Source organism: Anabrus simplex, chromosome 13 (assembly GCF_040414725.1).
Source record: "Anabrus simplex isolate iqAnaSimp1 chromosome 13, ASM4041472v1, whole genome shotgun sequence".
Taxonomy (NCBI): domain Eukaryota; kingdom Metazoa; phylum Arthropoda; class Insecta; order Orthoptera; family Tettigoniidae; genus Anabrus; species Anabrus simplex.
In genome coordinates this window covers 74,220,139-74,243,429 of record NC_090277.1, presented here as the reverse complement: position 1 = coordinate 74,243,429, position 23,291 = coordinate 74,220,139, and the positions used below count along the sequence as shown (strand labels likewise).

Below are 23,291 nucleotides of genomic sequence, written 5' to 3'. Positions count from 1 at the left end.
TACATATACTTTGTATGGATATTAAGCATTTCAAAAGTTGGTAGACAATGTCAGAATATTTTCAAGCCCAAATCAATACTTTATATTTACTAACTCCAGGTTACAAAAAGCAAGTATAAACACATGGTTCGGAAACTTGAGTCAAGGTTTTGTCCACTGACTTCCGTAACTCTGACACAAAAATGTGGTTTATGTTGTTCGTATACCACACTCACTCACTCTCTCACTCACTCCATAGGCTTCTGAGGGACGTGAAGTTCCTGTGCAAATCTCACAATCCTCTTCCATACTTTTCGATCTTGAACCCGCTCTTCCCAGTTATCAATTTGGAGGGTCCGGCATACCTTGTTGATCTCCTCCTTCTAGGTGCTTTGGGGTCTTTCTGAAGGTCTTTTCCCATTAAGAGATCCCTTATGTAGATCTAATGGTGCTCTGTTATCCTGCATACTCAGCACATGTCCAGCTCAGTGCAGTCTGTTGTATTCTGTTCTTATACCAGCAATAAGTAACTCCAATTCATATGATTTGGCTAATTAATTACAATTTTTCCTGGCTACAGTAATTTCTGAATTATCTTACAAATTGTACTCAAAATAGGGCAAAGCTAGCAAATAATTTCTGGGGAATGAGAAGAATCTCCAGAATCTCCTCCAGAGTAATGTTTCAGCACGAACTGCTTTAATTAATCTGTGGTTTAGTGTATCTCCTACAGAGGTATTTTCTGTATATAAGTACAGTATATGAAAAGGAATGCATGATAAGACAGACAGAATGGCAGGGCAGCATCAGAAGAATGAGGCAAGAACAAAAGGAAAAAGAATGAACAATCTGCACATCTTCAAGTCCCCCTCATCAAGCCCTATTCTTCTAAGCCTCTGATGAGCTTGTTTCTTTTTCCCATCTTCATCAGGAGAGCGAGCATTGTCACATGCTCAATTTTGATGTAGGAAGTGTAGATTAGGAGGAAAGCTGGATAAAGACAAGAAATGAAGACACAAGAATATTGGTTGTAAAAAACTTACAACATAGGACAAACACAAAAGGAGAAAAGGATCCCAAGTAATGGAATGGAACAAAAAGTGACAAATCAAGTGAAGATGGGGGATGTCATTAGTTCAGTGGCTTAGCTGCGGGTTTCCCCCCCAGAAGGCTGAGGTTTGAATCTTGGTTGATCTTGGGCAGAGATTTTCATCTCAAAAATCACAAGGCATCAGGAAGGGCATCTGGCCTTAAACCTCTGGCCAAAATCTGCAAGTGAGCCTGGATGGCTCCAGTGATCCCAGAGATAGTTGGGATCCCATGTAATGACACAAATGCTAAGAAGGAACATGTAATTATCTTAGAGTTCCCACATAAGATGGTCCTCACTGAGTGTTGAAGCTGGGAAGCAGAAACAAGCTTCTCATGGGCTACAATGAAGTGGACCAAGAAGAACTGATATTGGTGGAGATAATCCAAATGTCCTTGGCTCCTCTTCCGAAAATGTTCTGTCGTTGCGTTTATTGTATTACGTGTTCCTTTTCTGTATATCACTTGATGTTTTGTCACTTCTAAATGTAAGTGAATTGTATTTTGCCTTCACAGAAATACTCCAGAGGAGAGGATCGGAGCCCTTGAAGAGACTGCTGAGTGAGCTGGGAGGTTGGCCTATCTTGGAGCCTAACTGGGATGGCTCAAGGTTCGACTGGATCTACCTCATGGCCAGGCTACGACTGTACAATAACGATATCCTCATTTCAGAATGGATTGGACCAGACATCAAAAACTCTTCAGAATTTATTATTCAGGTACACTTACAAGGAATGAAGTTTGTGGCTAGGTGGTTCAAGAGTCTGCCCGACAAGCAGATTCCTATGTAAAAATCTCAACTAACAAGTTAAACAATTCCATCTTTCCACCACTTTAATAATCTTTGATTATTCGTACATCGAAAGAACATTAATCTATTTTAAAAAGGTACATGTTTTGTTTACTGTTGAAAACCTCTTCAGCCGTGTTCATAGTTCAAGATTAAAATACTGTACACACAAAGTAAAAGTTTCATAAATACATACAATTAACAACACATTGTTAAAAGCATTTTGTCCTAATCGTGGAAAAGGCTTAAAAAACTTTCCCTTTCCACTCACAGCAAGTGACCTGCTGATCGCTCTTTTCCTGAATAATTGTATATACCGGTAGTTGTAATGCTTCATTCTTCAGAAGGTTATTAAGATAAATTTTAAGACAAAAGATCAAGTGGATTTCACAAGCAATGTGCCTTTACGAACAAGATATGTCGTGCTCCAAGAATCAAAGACCATTGTTTTTTAAGCCTTTTCCATAATTAGGACAAGATGTTCTTAACAGTGTGTTGTTAATTGCAGGTATCTATGAAACCTGTACTTTGTGCATATTTTATGCTTGAACCATAGTGTATTGAAAGAGGAAGTGAGTACTCTCTCATAGTTAATAGGCGTGGCGGCAGATTGCGCTAGTGTAACTATGGGTGAACAGCGCTGCTCACATTAATACAATAAGCGGGCATGGCACTATACAAAACGTACATGAAATAAATTTTCTAAGACATCCAGTTGCCAGAATGACCTTTGAATTATTCCCTTTAATGTGCCATGTGTGTACAGTCCAGGAATATTTGAATAGAGGAAGCTGGTAAACACACTAATTTAATGGCTTAATGTTATGCTCTGAAAAGATTTGAACATCAGTAATTCTGAAATGACTTACAAAGTATTGAGATATAGTTGAAACTATTATGCATTTCACATAATCTAAGACATATACAAACAGTTTTAACTCACCCTCGAAAGCGTTAGTTGTTTGAAACCTTGGAGAAATTCTGGGACGATTTTGCTGATTTGGACGATAGCACCTCTTTCCTTATTTCCTTCGTACGGAAGAAGAATCAGCATTTAATGTAATGAAACACTAATTTTCCCATAAGGTCATATCTGTGATTACTGCAGCATCCAAAGTCTGTGGGTCAGACAACTACAGAGTCTATGCTGTCCGAACATGCAAAAAATATATCACCCCATAAATTTTGTTCTGATCGCTATTTTTCTGAGACAACTTCTTCTACTTGCAACCTAAACACACACGGTGAAGGATATGTCAAGTATCGCAAGCCTTTCTTCGTGCCATAAACTTTAATGAGGATAAATGTTGCCAGTGGAAGCTCAAGTTCCTGTTCACTACAAAGAGTGCGAGCACAATCTAAGCAGTCAACGTATTTGTCACTTTTTCTTATTATGTAGCCTGCCAAGTGAAACACTAAATTCTGTTTTGTGAGGTTTCCCTCGTAAGGAAGAGTTATTTCATTTTCCCAGTCTATGAGTACTATTTTTTCTTTAATTTTGACCTCTGCTAAATCTTTGATTTCTTTATTCTTACACTCACTTTCTTTAACCATTGCACAGATGTGACTAACAGATGAAGTGAGAGGGGAATCTATCACTGACTCACAATTTGCAGTCAAATTTAAGCGAGTTTGGTAGGTATATACACAGACTGCAACATGTGTAAATGTAAAAAGTCCACAGTGGAAGGGTGATCGTCACAACTAAGGGAACGTAAAGTACCGAAATGGCGCTCCAAAGGATCTTGATTAAATTTTGCTGTCAGGACATATCCTCTGCTTCACAAGTAGTCTGCCATTTTCAGAGTACTTTTCAAGGTTACTCTTAATGATTCCAAGGTTCTTGAAGATGCAAATGTGTTTTTCTGAGATGTGATGTTTTCTAAAATTTTAAGCAATATTTTGTGTGATGGAGAACCTTTATAAAGCCCTTTTACGGGCAATGTGGAGTTACGAGCATTTGCAAGATTATTGATGTCACGTGCGAAAAATTTCTGTTTGCTCACTATCACTGAATTCATCAGGCTTGATTTCTCTAAACAGCTTAATTGCGTCGGCTACACTATTACTGAATAATTGAAAAGCTAACCTAGCGTTCATCCTCTGAAATCAGGTTGGGTCTATGTGAGAGGATGTTATCTTAGGACAACTGCGAAGACCAGCAAACTCAGGAGAAGTGTCAATTTGATATAACTGTCTATAAAAGTTGTAATTCACCTCTTTGCCTTTATACAGCCAAAGAACGTTATCGTGGAAATGCACGGAATCAGAAAATGCCCACACTCATCTTCGATGATCTGCGGGGTTTTCAATGGAGCATTTTAATTTATCATTCTTCCCTGAAATTCCCAAATTCATCCACGTCCTTTTATTACACTGAATTCCATCATACGTAAAACCAGTTACTTTCACCCCAGCTTGTTCCAATTCAATTATGACCTGAATTATTATTTTGGACTATAGTTCTCCAGGAGTTGCATTCTTGCTAGCATACTCGTACACTGCTACAGGCTGGATTCAGCTGTGCAACGAAGGGACAAACGTAAATACAAGTGCGTGATTGGCAAGGACGTTCTTTCTGTCGAAGGGAGTTTCATCTCCTAAATCAACAAATCCGTCAACTGTCAGTGTATTCACAAGTTTTTTTTCCCCACCTTGTCGATACATTAGTTGCTTAAGGCAGCTTATTGGTTAAAAGTGGTACATGTTTCATTTATTATTAACATCTTCAGCCACATAACACTGTTTGATGAAAAATTCATACATTGACAAAGTATCAATGCTTTGAGAGAAAGTGTCCTTAAAAATAGCATAAGAAGATTAAATGACAACATTAAAAACAAAATACTCATGAGAAAATATATACATTCTTTTCACAATTGAAAGCGGTTGTCAAGGAAACACTTGTACAATAAGTCCATAGAGAATATGTCCTGATGAATATTCTTTGCTTAAAAAGTTCATGTTAAAGATTTAAAAACATATATTTTAAGCCAATTTATAAATTAAAAATTATACATTTTTTTAGTAATTGGTGAAATGAAGAAATCTAGGTTTCATAATGTGGCTCTTATTACTGGTGGAGATGATAATATCAATAATTCCTATTTGTCAATTCTTTTTAAACCTGCTTTCCTCTGGAACAGTATCTCTTGTCTTTTTATGGTCTTGTGTCTGGTGTAGTAGTGATGTGTTCTTTTTTGTTCATGTACTTGAGGAGGTGGAGGAGCAGGGGATATTGGTGTGTCATTAACTTCCTTGTTGTTACCTTCTGCTTCAAAGGGGGAGAAAAACGTCGTAGGGCTATCTGGAGGTGGAGAGATTCTAATTCTTTTTTCATAATCTCTTTCAAGTATTTTTAAATACACCAGAATTTGATCATATAATGGTTTCTTATACTCTATAGCCTTATTAAGGTTATCATTATTTTTTACAAGTTGGTCTAGATGAATGTACAGATCTTCATATGTGTTCATTAAGCTGCCCTTTTTTAATATTTTTTATGATGGTGAGGTCTTGTTCTTTATGACCTGTCATGTGTGTTCCCATAACTGAGAATCTTCTATGTTTTTCAGCATTCACATGTTCTAAATATCTTAGTTTAAAATTGCGACTGGATTGTCCTATGTATATATTCTTGCACTCAAAGCATGTAAGTTTAAATATTCCTGAATCAAAAAAATTATCTTTTTCAGAGAGATTTACTGTATCATGGTTGAAAATACTCTGACTCATGTTGTTATTGGTGGAAAAAGCAATTTTGAAATTTTTTATCTTAAATAAATCTGTTATTACATGTATGTTTGGATTATTATATGTGAATTTCATGTATTTTTAATTTTACCAGGTTCGATTGCTAATTTAGATTGTCACTTCTCCGAAAATGTATTAATTATTTTATCCATCATGTTATTGTTGAAACCATTCAATAGGGCATGTTGTCGGATAAACAATAGTTCTTTATTTCTTTCTGATTTGGACAATGGTATACTGAACGCTCTGTTAACGTAATTATAAAATGCTGATCTTTTTTTGTGCCTCAGGGTGTAACGAGTTGTTCCTGATAGTGGTCTGTGTGAAAGTGGATTTTCTGTGTATTTTGAAAGAAAATCCTTTTTCTTCTCTCGAGACTACGTCTAGAAAATTCAGTGATCTTTCTTCTTCTTCTAAAGTTAATTTTATATTGGAACCCAAATTATTCAATATATTTTTTTAAAATTTACTATCGGTGAGTCTGTTATCTATTATAGCGTAAACATCGTCCACATATCATGTCCAAAAATCCAATCCCTCTATTTGATTAATAATCTTTGTGTGTTCCAAATAGTCTATGTTAGCCAATATTCCTGATGCTGGGCACCCATTGAGAGTCCTTTTTGCCGGTAAATTTTGTTATTAAACGTAAAATAATTTTGATGTAACACAAATTCTAAAACATTAAGAAGAATTTAATAAAGAACAAATTAATAAGCATACCAGAAATTGAAGATTTTAATGATTCTGATAGTGTCTTCTATTGGAATCAACGAGCTAGAATAACACAGAGGGGCTCTATGCCTGACATCAGCGCTACCTGCAGAAGCAAGTTGATAAGGGGCAGCCATGTTAACGGTAGTCAAAACAAAGCGAATTGGCACGAGAACATAATGTTGAGGTGACAGGGAGATTGTGCATGCCAATTTAATTTCCTAAGTTTCCGTAAGTTTTAAAAAGTGAAAAGATAGATTCTTGCTTTCAAGAATGCCAGCTGTATGCTCAGCGTATGGTTGTACTAACCGGAGTAATAAAACCAAGGATATATCGTATTTTAAGTATTACTGAATGATAGCCGAGATCACTTTTTGTAATTTCTGTTTGTAATTAAACCCATTTTATTCTTTACCCAGCAAAAGTACGGATAGCCACGGTAATTATTTGTCAGGTTATGTTTCAGGTTTCCTTTAAAGAACAAGAAATTAACAGAACAATAAGTTGTGAGGACGAAAAGAGATAAATGGTACCCCACTCAATACAGTCGCTTATGCTCTGTATCTTTTGAAGATACAGTAAGTACATGTATGAAACAAATGATCAACGGCGATTGCTGGCAAATGCCGTTCCCACCCTATTTAATTTTCATTCACATTTACAAACAAAGACAATGGAGCACCCACCACCAAGGAAACGCAACCATGAAAAGTCATCTATTTCGGTCAAGCGTACACCAAGTATGGCAAATACAGTATTTTACTGCTATTTGTGAAATTTATGCAGCCTTTATTGTAGATGTCAGTTGCATTGGTATTTAAAACTAGGCTACACTTCATAATGGACATCTTCCCTGTATGATATGGTAATGGGAAAAACATGATATGCTCCCAATATTATAATAAATAATTACATTAAACAATTATAGTGGTACAGTACTTGAGGGCCGCCACTATAGTGTAGTTGTTAGCGTGAGTAGCTGCCACCCCCCGAAAGCCCGGGTTCGATTCCCGGCTCTGCCACGAAATTTTAAAACGGATACGAGGGCTGGAACGGTGTCCACTCAGCCTCGGGAAGTCAACTGAGTAGAGGTTGGTTCGACTCCCACCTCAGCCATCCTCTAATTGGTTTTCCGTGGTTTCCCACTTCTCCTCCAGGCAAACGCCGGGATGGTACCTAACTTAAGGCCACGGCCGCTTCCTTCCCTCTTCCTTGTCTATCCCTTCCAATCTTTCCATCCCTCCCACTAGGCCCCTGTTCAGCATAGCAGGCGAGGCCGCCTGGGCAAGATACTGGTCCTCTTCCCCAGCTGTATCCCCCGACCCAAAGTGTCACGCTACAGTACACTGCCCTTGAGGCGGTAGAGGTAGGATCCCTCTCCGAGTCAGAGGAAAAAAACCAACCCTGGAGGGTAAACAGATTAAGAAAGAAAGACAGTACCCATAGGCTTGCAATACTTTTAAAAATATGATCAGAATGAAGTTGTAACCTATTGTAGGTCCCTATCATTTCAAGACTTTCTGTTATAAATATTTAACTCCACGGTTTTTATTGTAATTTATGGTTAACCACAGCAGCCAAGCAGAGTAACACTCTTGTTCCAATTTCAAGGCCTATTCGTATGTCACTGTGCGATGATTTCGAACTACCCTACAATCAACTGATCGTGATGGCCTCATGTCACAATGTGATGAAGTGGCGGTATTCACATTGGTATCGGTATTGGTATTTAAAACTAGGCTATACTTCGTAATGGACAACTTCCCAGTATGATATGGTAATGGGAAAAACATGATATGCTCCCAATATTATAATAAATACATTAAACAATAATAGTGGTACAGTACTTGTGGGCCACTGATGTCACCCCCGAAAGCCCGGGTTCGATTCCCGGCTCTGCCACGGAATGCTTTAAGCTAATACCAATATAAATGGTCCGTTATTGGACATTATAAATTTTCCAGCTAGCTCATTCTTGGTTGCCAGCGTTTCGCCCTCGTGTGCTAGGGTGGGCTCGTCAGTTGGTACCTAGCACACCTACCAATACGCTGGCTAGTGCATACCGTGGAGGCCACTGCGTAGGCTAACTGGAGCCACCAGCAGTGCCAATGCACTAAGAGACTTTGTCTCATCACTAAAAATTGATGCCTGCTTGGCCATCAGATGATATAGATGTTGATTCCCATAGGGAATCTGAAATATTTGTCCTGAATGAGCAAATTTATAATACCAATATAAATGGTCCGTTATTGGACATTATAAATTTTCCAGCTAGCTCATTCTTGGTTGCCAGCGTTTCGCCCTCGTGTGCTAGGGTGGGCTCGTCAGTTGGTACCTAGCACACCTACCAATACGCTGGCTAGTGCATACCGTGGAGGCCACTGCGTAGGCTAACTGGAGCCACCAGCAGTGCCAATGCACTAAGAGACTTTGTCTCATCACTAAAAATTGATGCCTGCTTGGCCATCAGATGATATAGATGTTGATTCCCATAGGGAATCTGAAATATTTGTCCTGAATGAGCAAATTTATAATACCAATATAAATGGTCCGTTATTGGACATTATAAATTTTCCAGCTAGCTCATTCTTGGTTGCCAGCGTTTCGCCCTCGTGTGCTAGGGTGGGCTCGTCAGTTGGTACCTAGCACACCTACCAATACGCTGGCTAGTGCATACCGTGGAGGCCACTGCGTAGGCTAACTGGAGCCACCAGCAGTGCCAATGCACTAAGAGACTTTGTCTCATCACTAAAAATTGATGCCTGCTTGGCCATCAGATGATATAGATGTTGATTCCCATAGGGAATCTGAAATATTTGTCCTGAATGAGCAAATTTATAATACCAATATAAATGGTCCGTTATTGGACATTATAAATTTTCCAGCTAGCTCATTCTTGGTTGCCAGCGTTTCGCCCTCGTGTGCTAGGGTGGGCTCGTCAGTTGGTACCTAGCACACCTACCAATACGCTGGCTAGTGCATACCGTGGAGGCCACGGCGTAGGCTAACTGGAGCCACCAGCAGTGCCAATGCACTAAGAGACTTTGTCTCATCACTAAAAATTGATGCCTGCTTGGCCATCAGATGATATAGATGTTGATTCCCATAGGGAATCTGAAATATTTGTCCTGAATGAGCAAATTTATAATACCAATATAAATGGTCCGTTATTGGACATTATAAATTTTCCAGCTAGCTCATTCTTGGTTGCCAGCGTTTCGCCCTCGTGTGCTAGGGTGGGCTCGTCAGTTGGTACCTAGCACACCTACCAATACGCTGGCTAGTGCATACCGTGGAGGCCACTGCGTAGGCTAACTGGAGCCACCAGCAGTGCCAATGCACTAAGAGACTTTGTCTCATCACTAAAAATTGATGCCTGCTTGGCCATCAGATGATATAGATGTTGATTCCCATAGGGAATCTGAAATATTTGTCCTGAATGAGCAAATTTATAATACCAATATAAATGGTCCATTATTGGACATTATAAATTTTCCAGCTAGCTCATTCTTGGTTGCCAGCGTTTCGCCCTCGGGTGCTAGGGTGGGCTCGTCAGTTGGTACCTAGCACACCTACCAATACGCTGGCTAGTGCATACCGTGGAGGCCACTGCGTAGGCTAACTGGAGCCACCAGCAGTGCCAATGCACTAAGAGACTTTGTCTCATCACTAAAAATTGATGCCTGCTTGGCCATCAGATGATATAGATGTTGATTCCCATAGGGAATCTGAAATATTTGTCCTGAATGAGCAAATTTATAATACCAATATAAATGGTCCGTTATTGGACATTATAAATTTTCCAGCTAGCTCATTCTTGGTTGCCAGCGTTTCGCCCTCGTGTGCTAGGGTGGGCTCGTCAGTTGGTACCTAGCACACCTACCAATACGCTGGCTAGTGCATACCGTGGAGGCCACTGCGTAGGCTAACTGGAGCCACCAGCAGTGCCAATGCACTAAGAGACTTTGTCTCATCACTAAAAATTGATGCCTGCTTGGCCATCAGATGATATAGATGTTGATTCCCATAGGGAATCTGAAATATTTGTCCTGAATGAGCAAATTTATAATACCAATATAAATGGTCCGTTATTGGACATTATAAATTTTCCAGCTAGCTCATTTCAGATTCCCTATGGGAATCAACATCTATATCATGCTTTAAGCTTTCGGCAACAGTCTTTAATTCTTCCCCAGTGGTTCTAAATTGCGTATTTTCTACACTTTTCGCCATTCCAGGGCCATGCCCCCTTGCTTGTGTGACCACAGGAAACATGACGAACGTCCGTTCTGTTAGCTTCACCCAGGCAGCGCTTCCGCCTCTCTATGTTATTCTAGCTCGTTGATTGGAATGTTTGTATACATGTCGGTTATGTCAAACGAACATGTCGTGTGAGATGATCTAAGTTTAAAATCTTTAGCTAGATTGCAAAATCCCTATTGAATAGTTTCAACAATAACATGATGGATAAAATAATTAATACATTTTCGGAGAAGCGACAATCTAAATTAGCAATCGAACCTGGTAAAACTGATAAATACATCAAATCACATATAATAATCCAAACATACATGTAATAACAGATTTATTTAAGATAAAAAAATTCAAAATCGCATTTTCCACCAATAACAACATGAGTCAGAGTATTTTCAACCATGATACAGTAAATCTCTCTGAAAAAGATAATTTTTTTTTTTTTTTTTTGATTCGGGAATATATAAACTTACATGCTTTGAGTGCAAGAATATATACATAGGACAATCCAGTCTCAATTTTAAAGTAAGATATTTAGAACATGTGAATGCTGAAAAACATAGAAGATTCTTCTCAGTTATGGGAACACACATGACAGGTCATAAAGAACAAGACCTCACCATCATAAAAAATATTAAAAAAGGGCAGCTTAATGAACACATATGAAGATCTGTACATTCATCTAGACCAACTTGTAAAGAATAATGATAACCTTAATAAGGCTATAGAGTATAAGAAACCATTATATGATCAAATTCTGGTGTATTTAAAAATACTTGAAAGAGATTATGAAAAAAAGAATTGGAATCTCTCCACCTCCAGACAGCCCTACGACGTTTTTCTCCCCCTTTGAAGCAGAAGGTAACAACAAGGAAGTTAATGGCACACCAATATCCCCTGCTCCTCCACCTCCTCAAGTACCTGAACAAAAAAGAACACATCACTACTACACCAGACACAAGACCATAAAAAGACAAGAGATACTGTTCCAGAGGAAAGCAGGTTTAAAAAGAATTGACAAATAGGAATTATTGATATTATCATCTCCAACAATAATAAGAGCCACATTATGAAACCTAGATTTCTTCATTTCGACAATTACTAAAAAAAAATGTATAATTTTTAATTTATAAATTGGCTTAAGTTAAAATATATATAACCGGGCGAGTTGGCCGTGCGCGTAGAGGCGTGCGGCTGTGAGCTTGCATCCGGGAGATAGTAGGTTCGAATCCCACTATCGGCAGCCCTGAAGATGGTTTTCCGTGGTTTCCCATTTTCACACCAGGCAAATGCTGGGGCTGTACCTTAATTAAGGCCACGGCCGCTTCCTTCCAACTCCTAGGCCTTTCCTATCCCATCGTCGCCATAAGACCTATCTGTGTCGGTGCGACGTAAAGCCCCTAGCAAAAAAAAATATATATATATATATATTTTTAAATCTTTAACATGAACTTTTTAAGCAAAGAATATTCATCAGGACATATTCTCTATGGGCTTATTGTACAAGTGTTTCTTTGACAACCGCTTTCAATTGTAAAAAGAATGTATATATTTTCTCATTAGTATTTTGTTTTTAATGTTGTCATTTAATATTCTTATGCTATTTTTAAGGACACTTTCTCTCAAAGCTATGATACTTTGTCAATATATGAAATTTTCATCTAAACACTTTTATGTGGCTGAAAATGTTAATAATATGAAACAAGTACCACTTTTAACCAATAAGTTGCCTTAAGCAGCTAATGTATCGACAAAGTGGAAAATAAAAAATACTTAGTTGTGAATCTGTTAAAGTAGTTGTATTAAATCTAATGTCTTCTCTCAATTTCACTTCATCACTAATCACTATACCTAGTCGCTTGTTTCCATCTTGCTCGTTTAAATAAAATTCTTTAATTGCGTTCACGGCATTTCCATTAACACCATAATTACATTTGAACCCTTTGCATAGTCATTTCAAGTGAGCTTCGGTAGGAAGAGGAAGTAACTCATGCTTCAAACAATGTCTGTAACCCTTAGGGGATTTGATTTTCAAAAGCAAACTATCTAATACAAATTCATTAAAATAGCGCACACCTTTCGGGATGGTGCTACATTTTTTGAGCATTGTGTCCACAATTATTTTTTTGTTTCTTGCTAAGGTTACTTAAGACTGTCTTCAACTTTGCTTGACACATTGACTTTATTTGCAATCTGCTTTAATTTAGCTCTGCATGCAACTAATTTCTTTTTGGTTCTAATTAAATTCCTACCGAAGTTTTTAACTTGACTCCTCAAATTTAGAATAGTTCGAGAAGCATCAACGTCACTATCAGCCACTTTACAAGGCAAACTGAGACCAGGTTCTTTTATTTTTACATTATTGACACTATTAAGTATTTTAGATGTCGAGGGAAAATTTAGTTCATCACATTCTAAGCTACTACTGTTAATATTGTCTTTGCCAACATGTTCTTTGAGTAACTCTCATTTTAATGGCGGTTTTCGAATTTTCAGGGACTTGCTTAAATAGGACGGTAAGTTAGGAAAAATGTGAGGGACAGCTCCCACCTTATTCTAGGAATTTCAACTTTCTCCCCATTAATAATAAACGAGTCTACCTTTATAATAAGATCTTCCAAAAAATGACATTCACAAATCCTAGACTTAGGCGTAAGCTGCATGTCTTTTCGTGGGATCGCTCTAGCCCACTGAGAGAAATGCTCCTCATTTTCAGATGGAGAGAAGAAATGTTTACCTTCACCTGACCTGTAAGCAGACCGACACCCTGGCACAAAGCACGATGGCATATTCACACTCACTATATTCCAAAATATAGTTATTACACTCAAAAAATCACTCCTGCTACAAGTAAAAGCGTGCGCACCCAGTATAAACAATGCCATCTGTTCACCCAAAGTGATCGTTGTGCTGCAGTGGCAAATCTCCGCACTATAGCTACTAGTTTCTCCATTGCTGTAATGGGAAGCGAGTCAAAGTGCTCTCACTTCCTCTTTCTATTTGCTATACTTGAACTATGAACATGGCTGAAGATATTTTCAAAAGAAAATGAAACATGTACCGTTTTTAAATAGATTAATGTTCTTCTAATGTAAGAATAATCAAAGAAGAAAAAGAATCAATGGCAACATAATCAAAGATTATTAAAGTGGTAGGGCCTGCAATTTCATTCATGTTGTGCTGCACTCTTGTTAATTGCCAAAACATTTCTCAAAAAGTTCTCCAACCTACATAACATACATCAACCCTGACCATGAATACAAACTTCACCTCGCCTTCCCCTCCCCTCGCTCAAGGCCTCTCCCCTAACAGCGAATCTCACACAGATGATAACAGGCAATATGACTTTAACGCAGTGTTAAGAAGTTCCACATGAACCAGGCAGAGTAAATACATTACTTAACATACCTCTCACACATTTAACCTTGTGTATCCAGTTTCTTACATAAATTCTCTGTATTTACAGACATCCAGTACATTCAGCTAGATATACACAACTGACCTACAACCTCAGATTTCAATAACACTACATGTTAAATTCAATCAACTCAAATAGTAGTATTGAGAATGAAGTTCCCTCCTAATCATCAAACGTTTTTTGAAGTGACACTCACCATACAATGATGTGAATCATTTGTCAATACCTACGTATATTTTTGTACCACATTGTGAATTTTCATCTTTTTAACATATGGATAACATAAATTACATGTCATCAACATCAAGCATAAGTAACCTACACTGTAAGAGTTAAAAAGTGTACAAGACTATTTTAAACGTCATCACCACAAGTATAGACTCATTTTACCAAGCTCTAATGTAACAAACTGACAAGATTTTAATTGTATATGTTGAGAAACATTTTTATGCTTAGGTTAATTAATTTTTAAGATATTCATGGTTATATGGCTGAGGGCCAAAACTAGCACCATTATATAATATTGTGTACCAAATATAAACTGTATTGTTTAGGAGGAACATTCACCAATCTTATTTATACACCATCAATACAGAACCTGAAGCCTATAAATTATGAAACATATCGCTTAGTCGAGCAACTTGTCTCCTTGCTCCCAAGTCTTCCCACCCCAAAAATTCCAACATTTTTGTAACACAACTCTTCTGTCAAAAATCACCCAGAACAAATCGAGCTGCTTTTCTTGGATTTTTTCCAGTTCTCGTACTGAGTAATCCGCGTGAGGGTCGCATATGCTGGAACCGTACCAGAGAATTATATGGCCTCTCCTTTACATCCTACAGGGCAAGTTGGCTGTGCGGTTAGGAATGCGCAGCTGTGAGCTTGCATACGGGAGATAGAGGGTTCGAACCCCACTGTCGGTAGCCCTGAAGATGGTTTTCTGTGGTTTCCCATTTTCACACCAGGGAAATGCTGGGGGCTGTACCTTAATTAAGGCCACGGGCACTTTCTTCCCATTCCTAAGCCTTTCCTCTCCTATTGTCGCCATAAGATCTATCTGTGTTGGTGCGACATAAAGCAAATAGCAAAACCTTTACATCCTTACTACAACCCCTACATACCATCGTGACCATATGAAGATATCTGCAACCTTTATTTACAATCCCGTTTATGTGATTATCCCAATGAAGATCTTCCTTTGTATTAACACATTGGTACTAAAAGTGATTCCCATGAGGAACTTTCACCCCATCTACCAAGTAATCAAAATCAAGAGAACTTTTCCTACGTGAAATTCACAACCTGACTTTTCATCCCTTTAATATCATACCATTGTCTGTTGTCCATGTCACAACATTATTGAGTTCTTTCTTCAGTCACTCACAATCTTCAGTATATCATCTGCAAAAAAGTCCTATCTCTGATTTCACTTCTTTACTCACACGTATATAATTATAAGAAAACATAAAGTTCCAATAATATTGCCTTGAGGAATTCCTCCCTTTATAATTACAGGACAAGGGCAGTTTTTGGGCAGAAGCATGGGAGGTCGGGCCTGTTTCACATTTCAGATTTTCCTGTAAACCAATGGAGTACCTAATATATTTCCTATCAGAAGTTCACAGCCAAATTTCGTACCCTTTTGTTCAGATTCCTCCCGTGTAACTAATAATAAAGTAATATTTTCTTATGTTCAATGCGATATGTATGTTAATGATTCGTATAATAATGATTATTTGATGTAATTTAACATAGTATGTAGGCTGGTATGTACGCTGATTGATGGTGTAAAGTCTCTAAAAGTTAAAACAACTGACGTTGTAGACGCACGGCCAAGCTTGGCCACTCATAAATATGCACATGACATCGTTGTCATAGTAACCAGTGAACCCCATGCTAGGAGTCAACTTCAGCAGAGATACCTATCATTCTGGCCACAGAGGCCATGTGGTGCACTGGCATAATGTCCTACTTCATGGCTAAATAGCTTGCTGGCCCAAAGGGGTATTTCCGGTCAGGTCAGGGATTTTAGCCTATGGCTCAGGGGCTGGATGTTTGGGCCGACTTCAGAATTAGAACTCATCTTATAGATGCGCAGCTGCCTATAAGGCGTCTAATCAAAAGACCTGCACCAGGCCTCATCGGAAACCATACACCATTATTATTATTATTATTATTATTATTATTATTACTGGCATATGGCTTTCTTCCACCGATCAACAAAATGTCCTGCTGTGCTGGATAGTGGCAGAGCAAAGGATACCCAAGCATTATGAAGTAAGGTGCAACTCAATTGCTAAATTAATTTTTGCTGTGCATACTAACAGAGTGAAATTAATACACGTTTTCACTGAATTAATGAACTGCGCATATTCAAATGCCTTAACAGTCCAAGAAACACAAGGCTACAAAAATAGACTTTTTGACTTCAATTTTGTATTTCTTCTCTCAGTTTTTCAGGAAATATTGAATAAGAAATAAGTTCTTTTTTTTTTTTTTGCTAGGGACTTTACGTCGCACTGACACAGATAGGTCTTATGGGGACGATGGGATAGGAAAGGCCTAGGAGTTGGAAGGAAGCGGCCGTGGCCTTAATTAAGGTACAGCCCCAGCATTTGCCTGGTGTGAAAATGGGAAACCACGGAAAACCATCTTCAGGGCTGCCGATAGTGGGATTCGAACCTACTATCTCCCGGATGCAAGCTCACAGCCGCGCGCCTCTATGCGCACGGCCAACTCGCCCGGTGAAATAAGTTCTAATTGATTGCGTGACTCCACCTTTACAATACAATACTATAACTATACAATATTCTCTTTTTATTTTATTTTAAGAAAAGGGACATGTTTCGTCTCTTCTATTGTGAAACATCTTCAGCCTAAGCTATAGAGGTAAAAACCCATGATAATCTTAATACTAAAAACGATGACATATATCAAAATATTAAAGAGTCAAGGTGACTCAATCTGTCACATTTAAACATGGATTTATAAAAAAACACAGTTCGTGTAAGTCATAAAACCAATTATTTGGATAGTAAAAGTCCCATTGAGTTTTAATGTACAAAATGAATTGAAAAGATGGTCATAGTGTGCTAAAATCAGAGTTCAAACTTGAAAAATGTCGATGTGATCTCATGTTGGAATCTAGCAATTTAAAGAAGGAAATTAACATAATCTATAACCTAAGTATTAAGAATGGTTTCAATAAATCATTTATTGACAAAATCATCAATAAAATCAGAGATAAGCCTATGATCACTCTTACAAGACAACCAAAAACGAAAAGAAAAAAAAAAAAAGAGAGAATCACATCACATTTACCTACAATAACTATAAGATATGATAAAAGCTATGTACAAAAATTGTGTTAGTAGTGTGAAGACTACACTAGTGTCCAAAAGTTAAGCATAAGTTACGAGTAAGCAAGGTAACAGGAAATAGACCGAAAATCGAACGACATATGCACCTACCAACCTTACATGATCACTCTGTATAGTAAAGGATTGTTCCCTGCTTTGACTAGCGGCATAACCACAAGGTAAACACAGCCTGTGCCTGCGCCCCATATTCCCTCAGTCGTGTTTACCCTGGTATAGTGTGCGGAGTGTAGCCTTGTGGTGCACGTGACAACATAATGGCACAACAATGCCATGTGGACCCCATTTTGCAGGGTAGAATACTCGGCTGCCTGGAAGCAGGCCAGACACAGTTGCCATATCCTTGAATGTGCCACAAAGTGTCATTTACAGGCTTTGGAGATGATTTCAAGACACAAGAGATGTTAGTCGTAGGCCAGTACCAGGTCGACCAAGGGTAACCATCCCACAGCAGGACCGATATCTGGCCTTAACCGCCCGACGAAATCTGAGTGCACCTGCAAGACAAATGTCGGTGGAGCTTGCAGCCATCTCAGGGGTTGCCGTTTCCTGGAAAACTGGGTACCGGAGGCTCAGAACAGCAGGGCTGTTTGCCCGACGTCCAGCGGTGTGTGTCCTGCTCACTCCAGCACAGAGTGGTGTGTGAGTTTATTGTGGAGCCATCAACATCGAAACTGGACCATAAATGAATGGAGGCATGTGCTCTTCACAGATGAATCCCGCTTCAGTTTGCAGAATGATTCTCGTCGCACTATAATCTGGAGAGAACCGGGTAGCCAATACAACCACAGGAACATTGTGAAATGGGACCAGTATGGTGGTGGTGGTGTCATGGTGTGGAGCGGCATCATGTTGAATGGTCGTACGGAACTGCACATTTTCATGGGTGGTCCGAGGAACACTGTTAACGCTCGGAGATACAGAGATGAGGTACTGAGACCACATGTTCGACTCTTCAGATGTGCGGTTGGTCCAGACTTCCCCTTAATGGACGATAATACCCGACCGCACCGTGCTGCTCTGGTGGATGAATTTCTGGCTGGAGAAGACATTCATCACAAGGACTGGCCAGTGAGGTCTGCGGATCTGAATCCTATAGAACATGCCTGGGATGCATTGCGAAGGCGAATTGCATCCCCTCAGCCTCCACCAAGGACCCTCCAAGACCTTCACATTGCCCTTTTGGAGGAATCGGATCAACTGCCACAAGAGTTCTTTGACCATCTGACAGAGAGCATGCCACAATGCTACGAAGCATGTGTGGCCGTTACGGGTAACCGTACACCCTAGTAACAGCATATTTTGTTGTGGAAAACATTGCCAAGTTTCGTTAGTTGTTGTCAAAGGTGTACCTTAGCTATCAGAACCTTTCTGACACTGTTTTTGTGGACAAGTTGTGTCAGGATGTTGTGTGAGTCAGCTTCTGTTTGTTCCTATCAGGCGGTATGGCCTCATTTAGAGATTATGCTTAACTTTTGGACACTAGTGTAGTATAGGAAGAACAAAATGGTTTAAAGTTGTAACTGGTCTCTGACAGGGAAGTGTACTATCCCCCTTACTATTCATCATAGTCATGGATGAAATTCATAAGAACATTAAACTGAGATTGGGAAGAGAGGCAACAAAAGCCATGTTATTTGCAGATAATATAGTGATATGGGGTGAGGATGAAACGGAAGTGCAAAAACAAGTAGATGTATGGAATCAAGAGATAGAAAAATTTGGGATGACAGTAAGCACAGAGAAAAGTAAAACAATAGTGATGTGATGACTACAGCCCGGATTATATGTAATTACATATTCTGTTCCCATACATGTAGCTACAACAAAAACAAAAATATCGGTGAATCACGCTAAAAGGACCATTATTCCATGAGTTTAAAGTTACATATTTTTACATATTTTGATGCATAATAAATATTTTGATAAATATTACATTTTTAAAATATTTTGAAGGATATAGCTCATTTGAAACAAAACAATTATCTTTTTCACTAATTTTACATTGATTTCAGTTTTTTAATTAAACACTTGAAAATAGTTTTAAAAGCCTGTACATCTCTAACATCTAAAACTAATTTAACAATTTAAAGTGAGGTATGCTGTCAAAGAATCACATCCCTTAGCTGTGTTGATGTAGCAATTCTTGGAAGTCTTGAGCTGTGTCTATCTATCTTCCCTTGCACAAACTTTGTCACATTGTTCTGCTCTCAGATTTAGTGACTGTTCTTTTGTGATCCCTTCGTCAGTCTTCAGTTTAATGCCATTTGTCAAAAGCGCCATTTCTCTTTCTTTTTTTCTTTCTTTTTCGGTTATTGCCCATGCTTCACTTCCATAAAGGGCTCCGTACAAAGTCTTCAGAAACATTTTTCTAATAAGCATATTTGTGTTTGATAAGATCAAATTTCTGTGCTCTTGATAATGACCTTCCTTGCTTGAGCAAGTCTACAATTAAATATTTCTTTGCTAGGCAATTTGAAATACGTGCCAGTGACTTCATATGAAGTTGAAAGGTCTTGTTCTATATATAAGAACATCCTAACAGACAGAAGGCATTCGATGACCGCAGAAAATTTGGAAAACTATTTAGTTATTACAGTGATTGTGTCTCCAAATGAAATTTAGAAGTTGAATAACATCTGCATTTTTAACTTTTCTGTGTACAAGAATACAACAAATAAAGCTTAGATATCAAGTTAAATATTTTTTATTTGTTACATATTTAACTACATACAGGGTGTTTACAAATGAATATCAGAGTTTTAACGCCTTATAATATTGAATACGTTAAACTTACAGTTATACATTATATGTCAAATGAAAGAGCAACTCAAACAGTTTTGTTTGTTGGCACCAGTGCGCATGTACGTGCAATGGTTTCGCCACAATCCACTAGACAGCGGTAGTAGCAAAGATGGCGACTAGTGAACAGAAAGCTTTTTGTGTTTTGCAGTTTGCACAGACAGAATCTGTAGTTACTGTGCATCGTGCGTTCCGCATTAAGTTCGGTTGTGATCCTCCAAGTGATAATAACATTTGCAGATGGTATCATAAGTTTGAAGACACCGAATGCCTTTGTAAAGGGAAGAGCAAGGGACGACCAAGATTAAGTGAAGAGACAGTTGAGCGAGTGAGAGAGTCGTTTACTTGTAGCCCAAAGAAATCAGTCCGGAAGGCTAGTCATGAATTACAACTTCCTGCGTCGACTGTTTGGAAAGTTGTAAGAAAACGCTTACAGCTACGTCCTTACCGTTAACAGTTATTACAGGCTCTAGAGCCGGCAAACCACAGATTACGTGCCAACTTCGCAAACGACATGTTGTTACATGATTATGAGTTTATGAATCGTGTTGTTTTCAGTGATGAATCTGTCTTTCACCTTAGTGGACATGTAAACACTCATAATGTGCGCATCTGGGGCTCAGAAAATCCTCACGAGTTGGTACAAATGCAACGAGATTCCCCTAAAGTGAATGTTTTTTGTGCCGTATCCCGGCGAAAGGTTTATGGGCCTTTCTTTTATGGTGAACGTACTGTAACTGGTACTTCTTACCTCGATACACTAGAGCAATGGCTCTTCCCTCAGTTGGAAGAAAATGAGCCAGAGAACTTCATTTTCCATCAAGATGGTGCGCCACCTCACTGGCATAACAACGTACTACTACCGCTGTCTAGCGGATTGCGGCGAAACCATTGCACGTACATGCACACTGGTGCCAATAAACAAAACTGTTTGAGTTGCTCTTTCGTTTGACATATAATGTATAACTGTAAGTTTAACGTATTCAATATTATAAGGCGTTAAATCTCCGATATTCATTTGTAAACACCCTGTATTTTGTCAATTTTAGTTACATATTTATGTACATATTTCTCATTTTTATGAAATCCACAGCCTGTTTCCAGTCATTCGATCGGATCAGGAATGGAATGAATGTAGCCCCCAATCTAGTGGTGAGGATAGGAATTGTGCTGGCTGCCGAAGCCTGTCGCACTCCTCTGGGGCAGTGATTAATGAATGGCGGATGAAATTGAATGATATTGGAGAGTGTTGCTGGAATAAAATATGACAGGGAAAACCGGAGTACACGGAGAAAAACCTGTCCCTCCTCCGCTTTACCCAGCACAAATCTCACATGGAGTGACCGGTATTTGAACCACGGAACCCAGCGCGCTGCCACCTGAGCCACGGGCTCTAGTGATGACAAGGGGAAGGAAGGAAGGAAGGAAGGAAGAGGAAAGATAAAACTGAATGGTAAAATTCTGGAAGTGGTTAAAAGTTTCAAGTACTGGGGAAGTGTGATCACAGAAGATGGAAAGATAACCGAGGAAATTGGGAAAAGAACACAACAGGCAAATAGCTTCTACCAGAGTGTAAGGGGTATTCTGTGGAACCAAGATGGTCCCGAAGAAATGTAAGAAAGTATTATATTCAACCTATTATGAACCCATACTAACCTATGCAGCTGGATCGTGGACTACAACAAAACGAGAGGAGCGCAGAATGCAGGCAGCGGAGATGAAATTCCTAAGAGGTATCAACGGCAAGACCAGAAAGAATAGAATTAGAAATTAAGAGATAAAGAAAAGGACAGAAATCTTGAAACTTCAAGACAGGATAGAAACAGCAAAGCTGAAGTGGTATGGGCATATGATGAGAATGGGAGAAGAGAGTGTGCCAAAAAAAGCTTTTTCAGAGAAGTTAACAGGAAAGAGACCACGAGGAGAACCAAAAGAGGTGGACAGATTCAGTGTGGGAGTGCATAGGGAAGAGGGGGGGAAAACCAGAAGATGTACTTAAAAAAGGAGAAGAGTGTTGGAGAGACAGGCAGCGATGGAGGTCCTTTCACAACCCGACCCAGGAAGCTGGAAACGGGAAATGAAGATGATGATGAACGATAAGGATAAGATATATCAAATTACAAATCTCTTTAAAAGACAGAACTTTAATATAGCTTTTAAGACCTTTAATAATAATTCTACTTTGTTTTTCAATCATCATAAAATCAATACCAGATCTAAATTCTCTAATTCAGGAGTCTATAAACTGAATTGTACCCACTGTCCCGCCAGCTATATTGGGCAAACAAGACGCAGCTTTTCTATTCGTTATTCAGAACATTTTAAGCCAAAAATATGATAAATTCTCAGCCATGAGTAGTCACATATCTGACACAATCATTCTTTTTCCAACATTGAACAAGATCTTTCCATCTTAAAAATAATTAATAAAGGCGCTCTTCTCAATATATATGAAAATATCTTTATTAACATTGATCAAAGAATTAACCCCAACAGTAATTAAAATGAAATTTCCAAAACTCACTACATCCTTTCTGAAGAAATTATGAATCATTTTTTCAAAACACAAACAATAGACGCCGTAAAAACACTTTGTTTATTTCAATATTCTGTAAAAGTCTCGTACCTTCCTTTTTCTTCTTAGATTTTCCAGATAATATATGGATTGCAAAAATTGTCCAGCCATAGAATACAATTCAACTGAGTTATTCCACCTACAAACAAGCCCTATTTGATCAGATATTCACGTACTCAGGCTTCCAACATTGTATTGTATTGTAAAGGTGGAGTCACTCATTCAATTAGAACTTATTTCTTATTGAGACCGACAATACAGATTTACTATGAAATTTATTTCTTGCGGTAGGAATATATTTAGAAAAGAAGTGAAATACTCTTTAACATGATTCAGAAGAAATTGAATGATATTCAGTTGCGTATTACCTCTGTTTCAGAATAAACTTACAAAATGAGCATAAATGCATCGAGTTTCTTCAATTTGCCAAAAGGGCCACAGGATCTGTACCATCTCTTGCTTTGATTTGAAGGAAGTACATTTCTGTATATCTAGGAACCAAACCCCATGGTACAACAGCCTTGAAAGGCCATGGCCTAC

General features: G+C 38.5%; 1 protein-coding gene across 1 annotated transcript in view; it reads left to right on the top strand.

Annotated features, from left to right (window-relative positions):
* The window catches only part of Nep4 (Neprilysin 4), a 105,697-nt gene that overhangs the window by 15,490 nt on the left and 66,916 nt on the right, over positions 1-23,291 (top strand). The window contains exon 3 of the mRNA XM_067157399.2: positions 1,585-1,787. Coding sequence (XP_067013500.2) covers positions 1,585-1,787 — 203 coding nt within the window. The remainder of the gene's footprint in view (positions 1-1,584; positions 1,788-23,291) is intronic.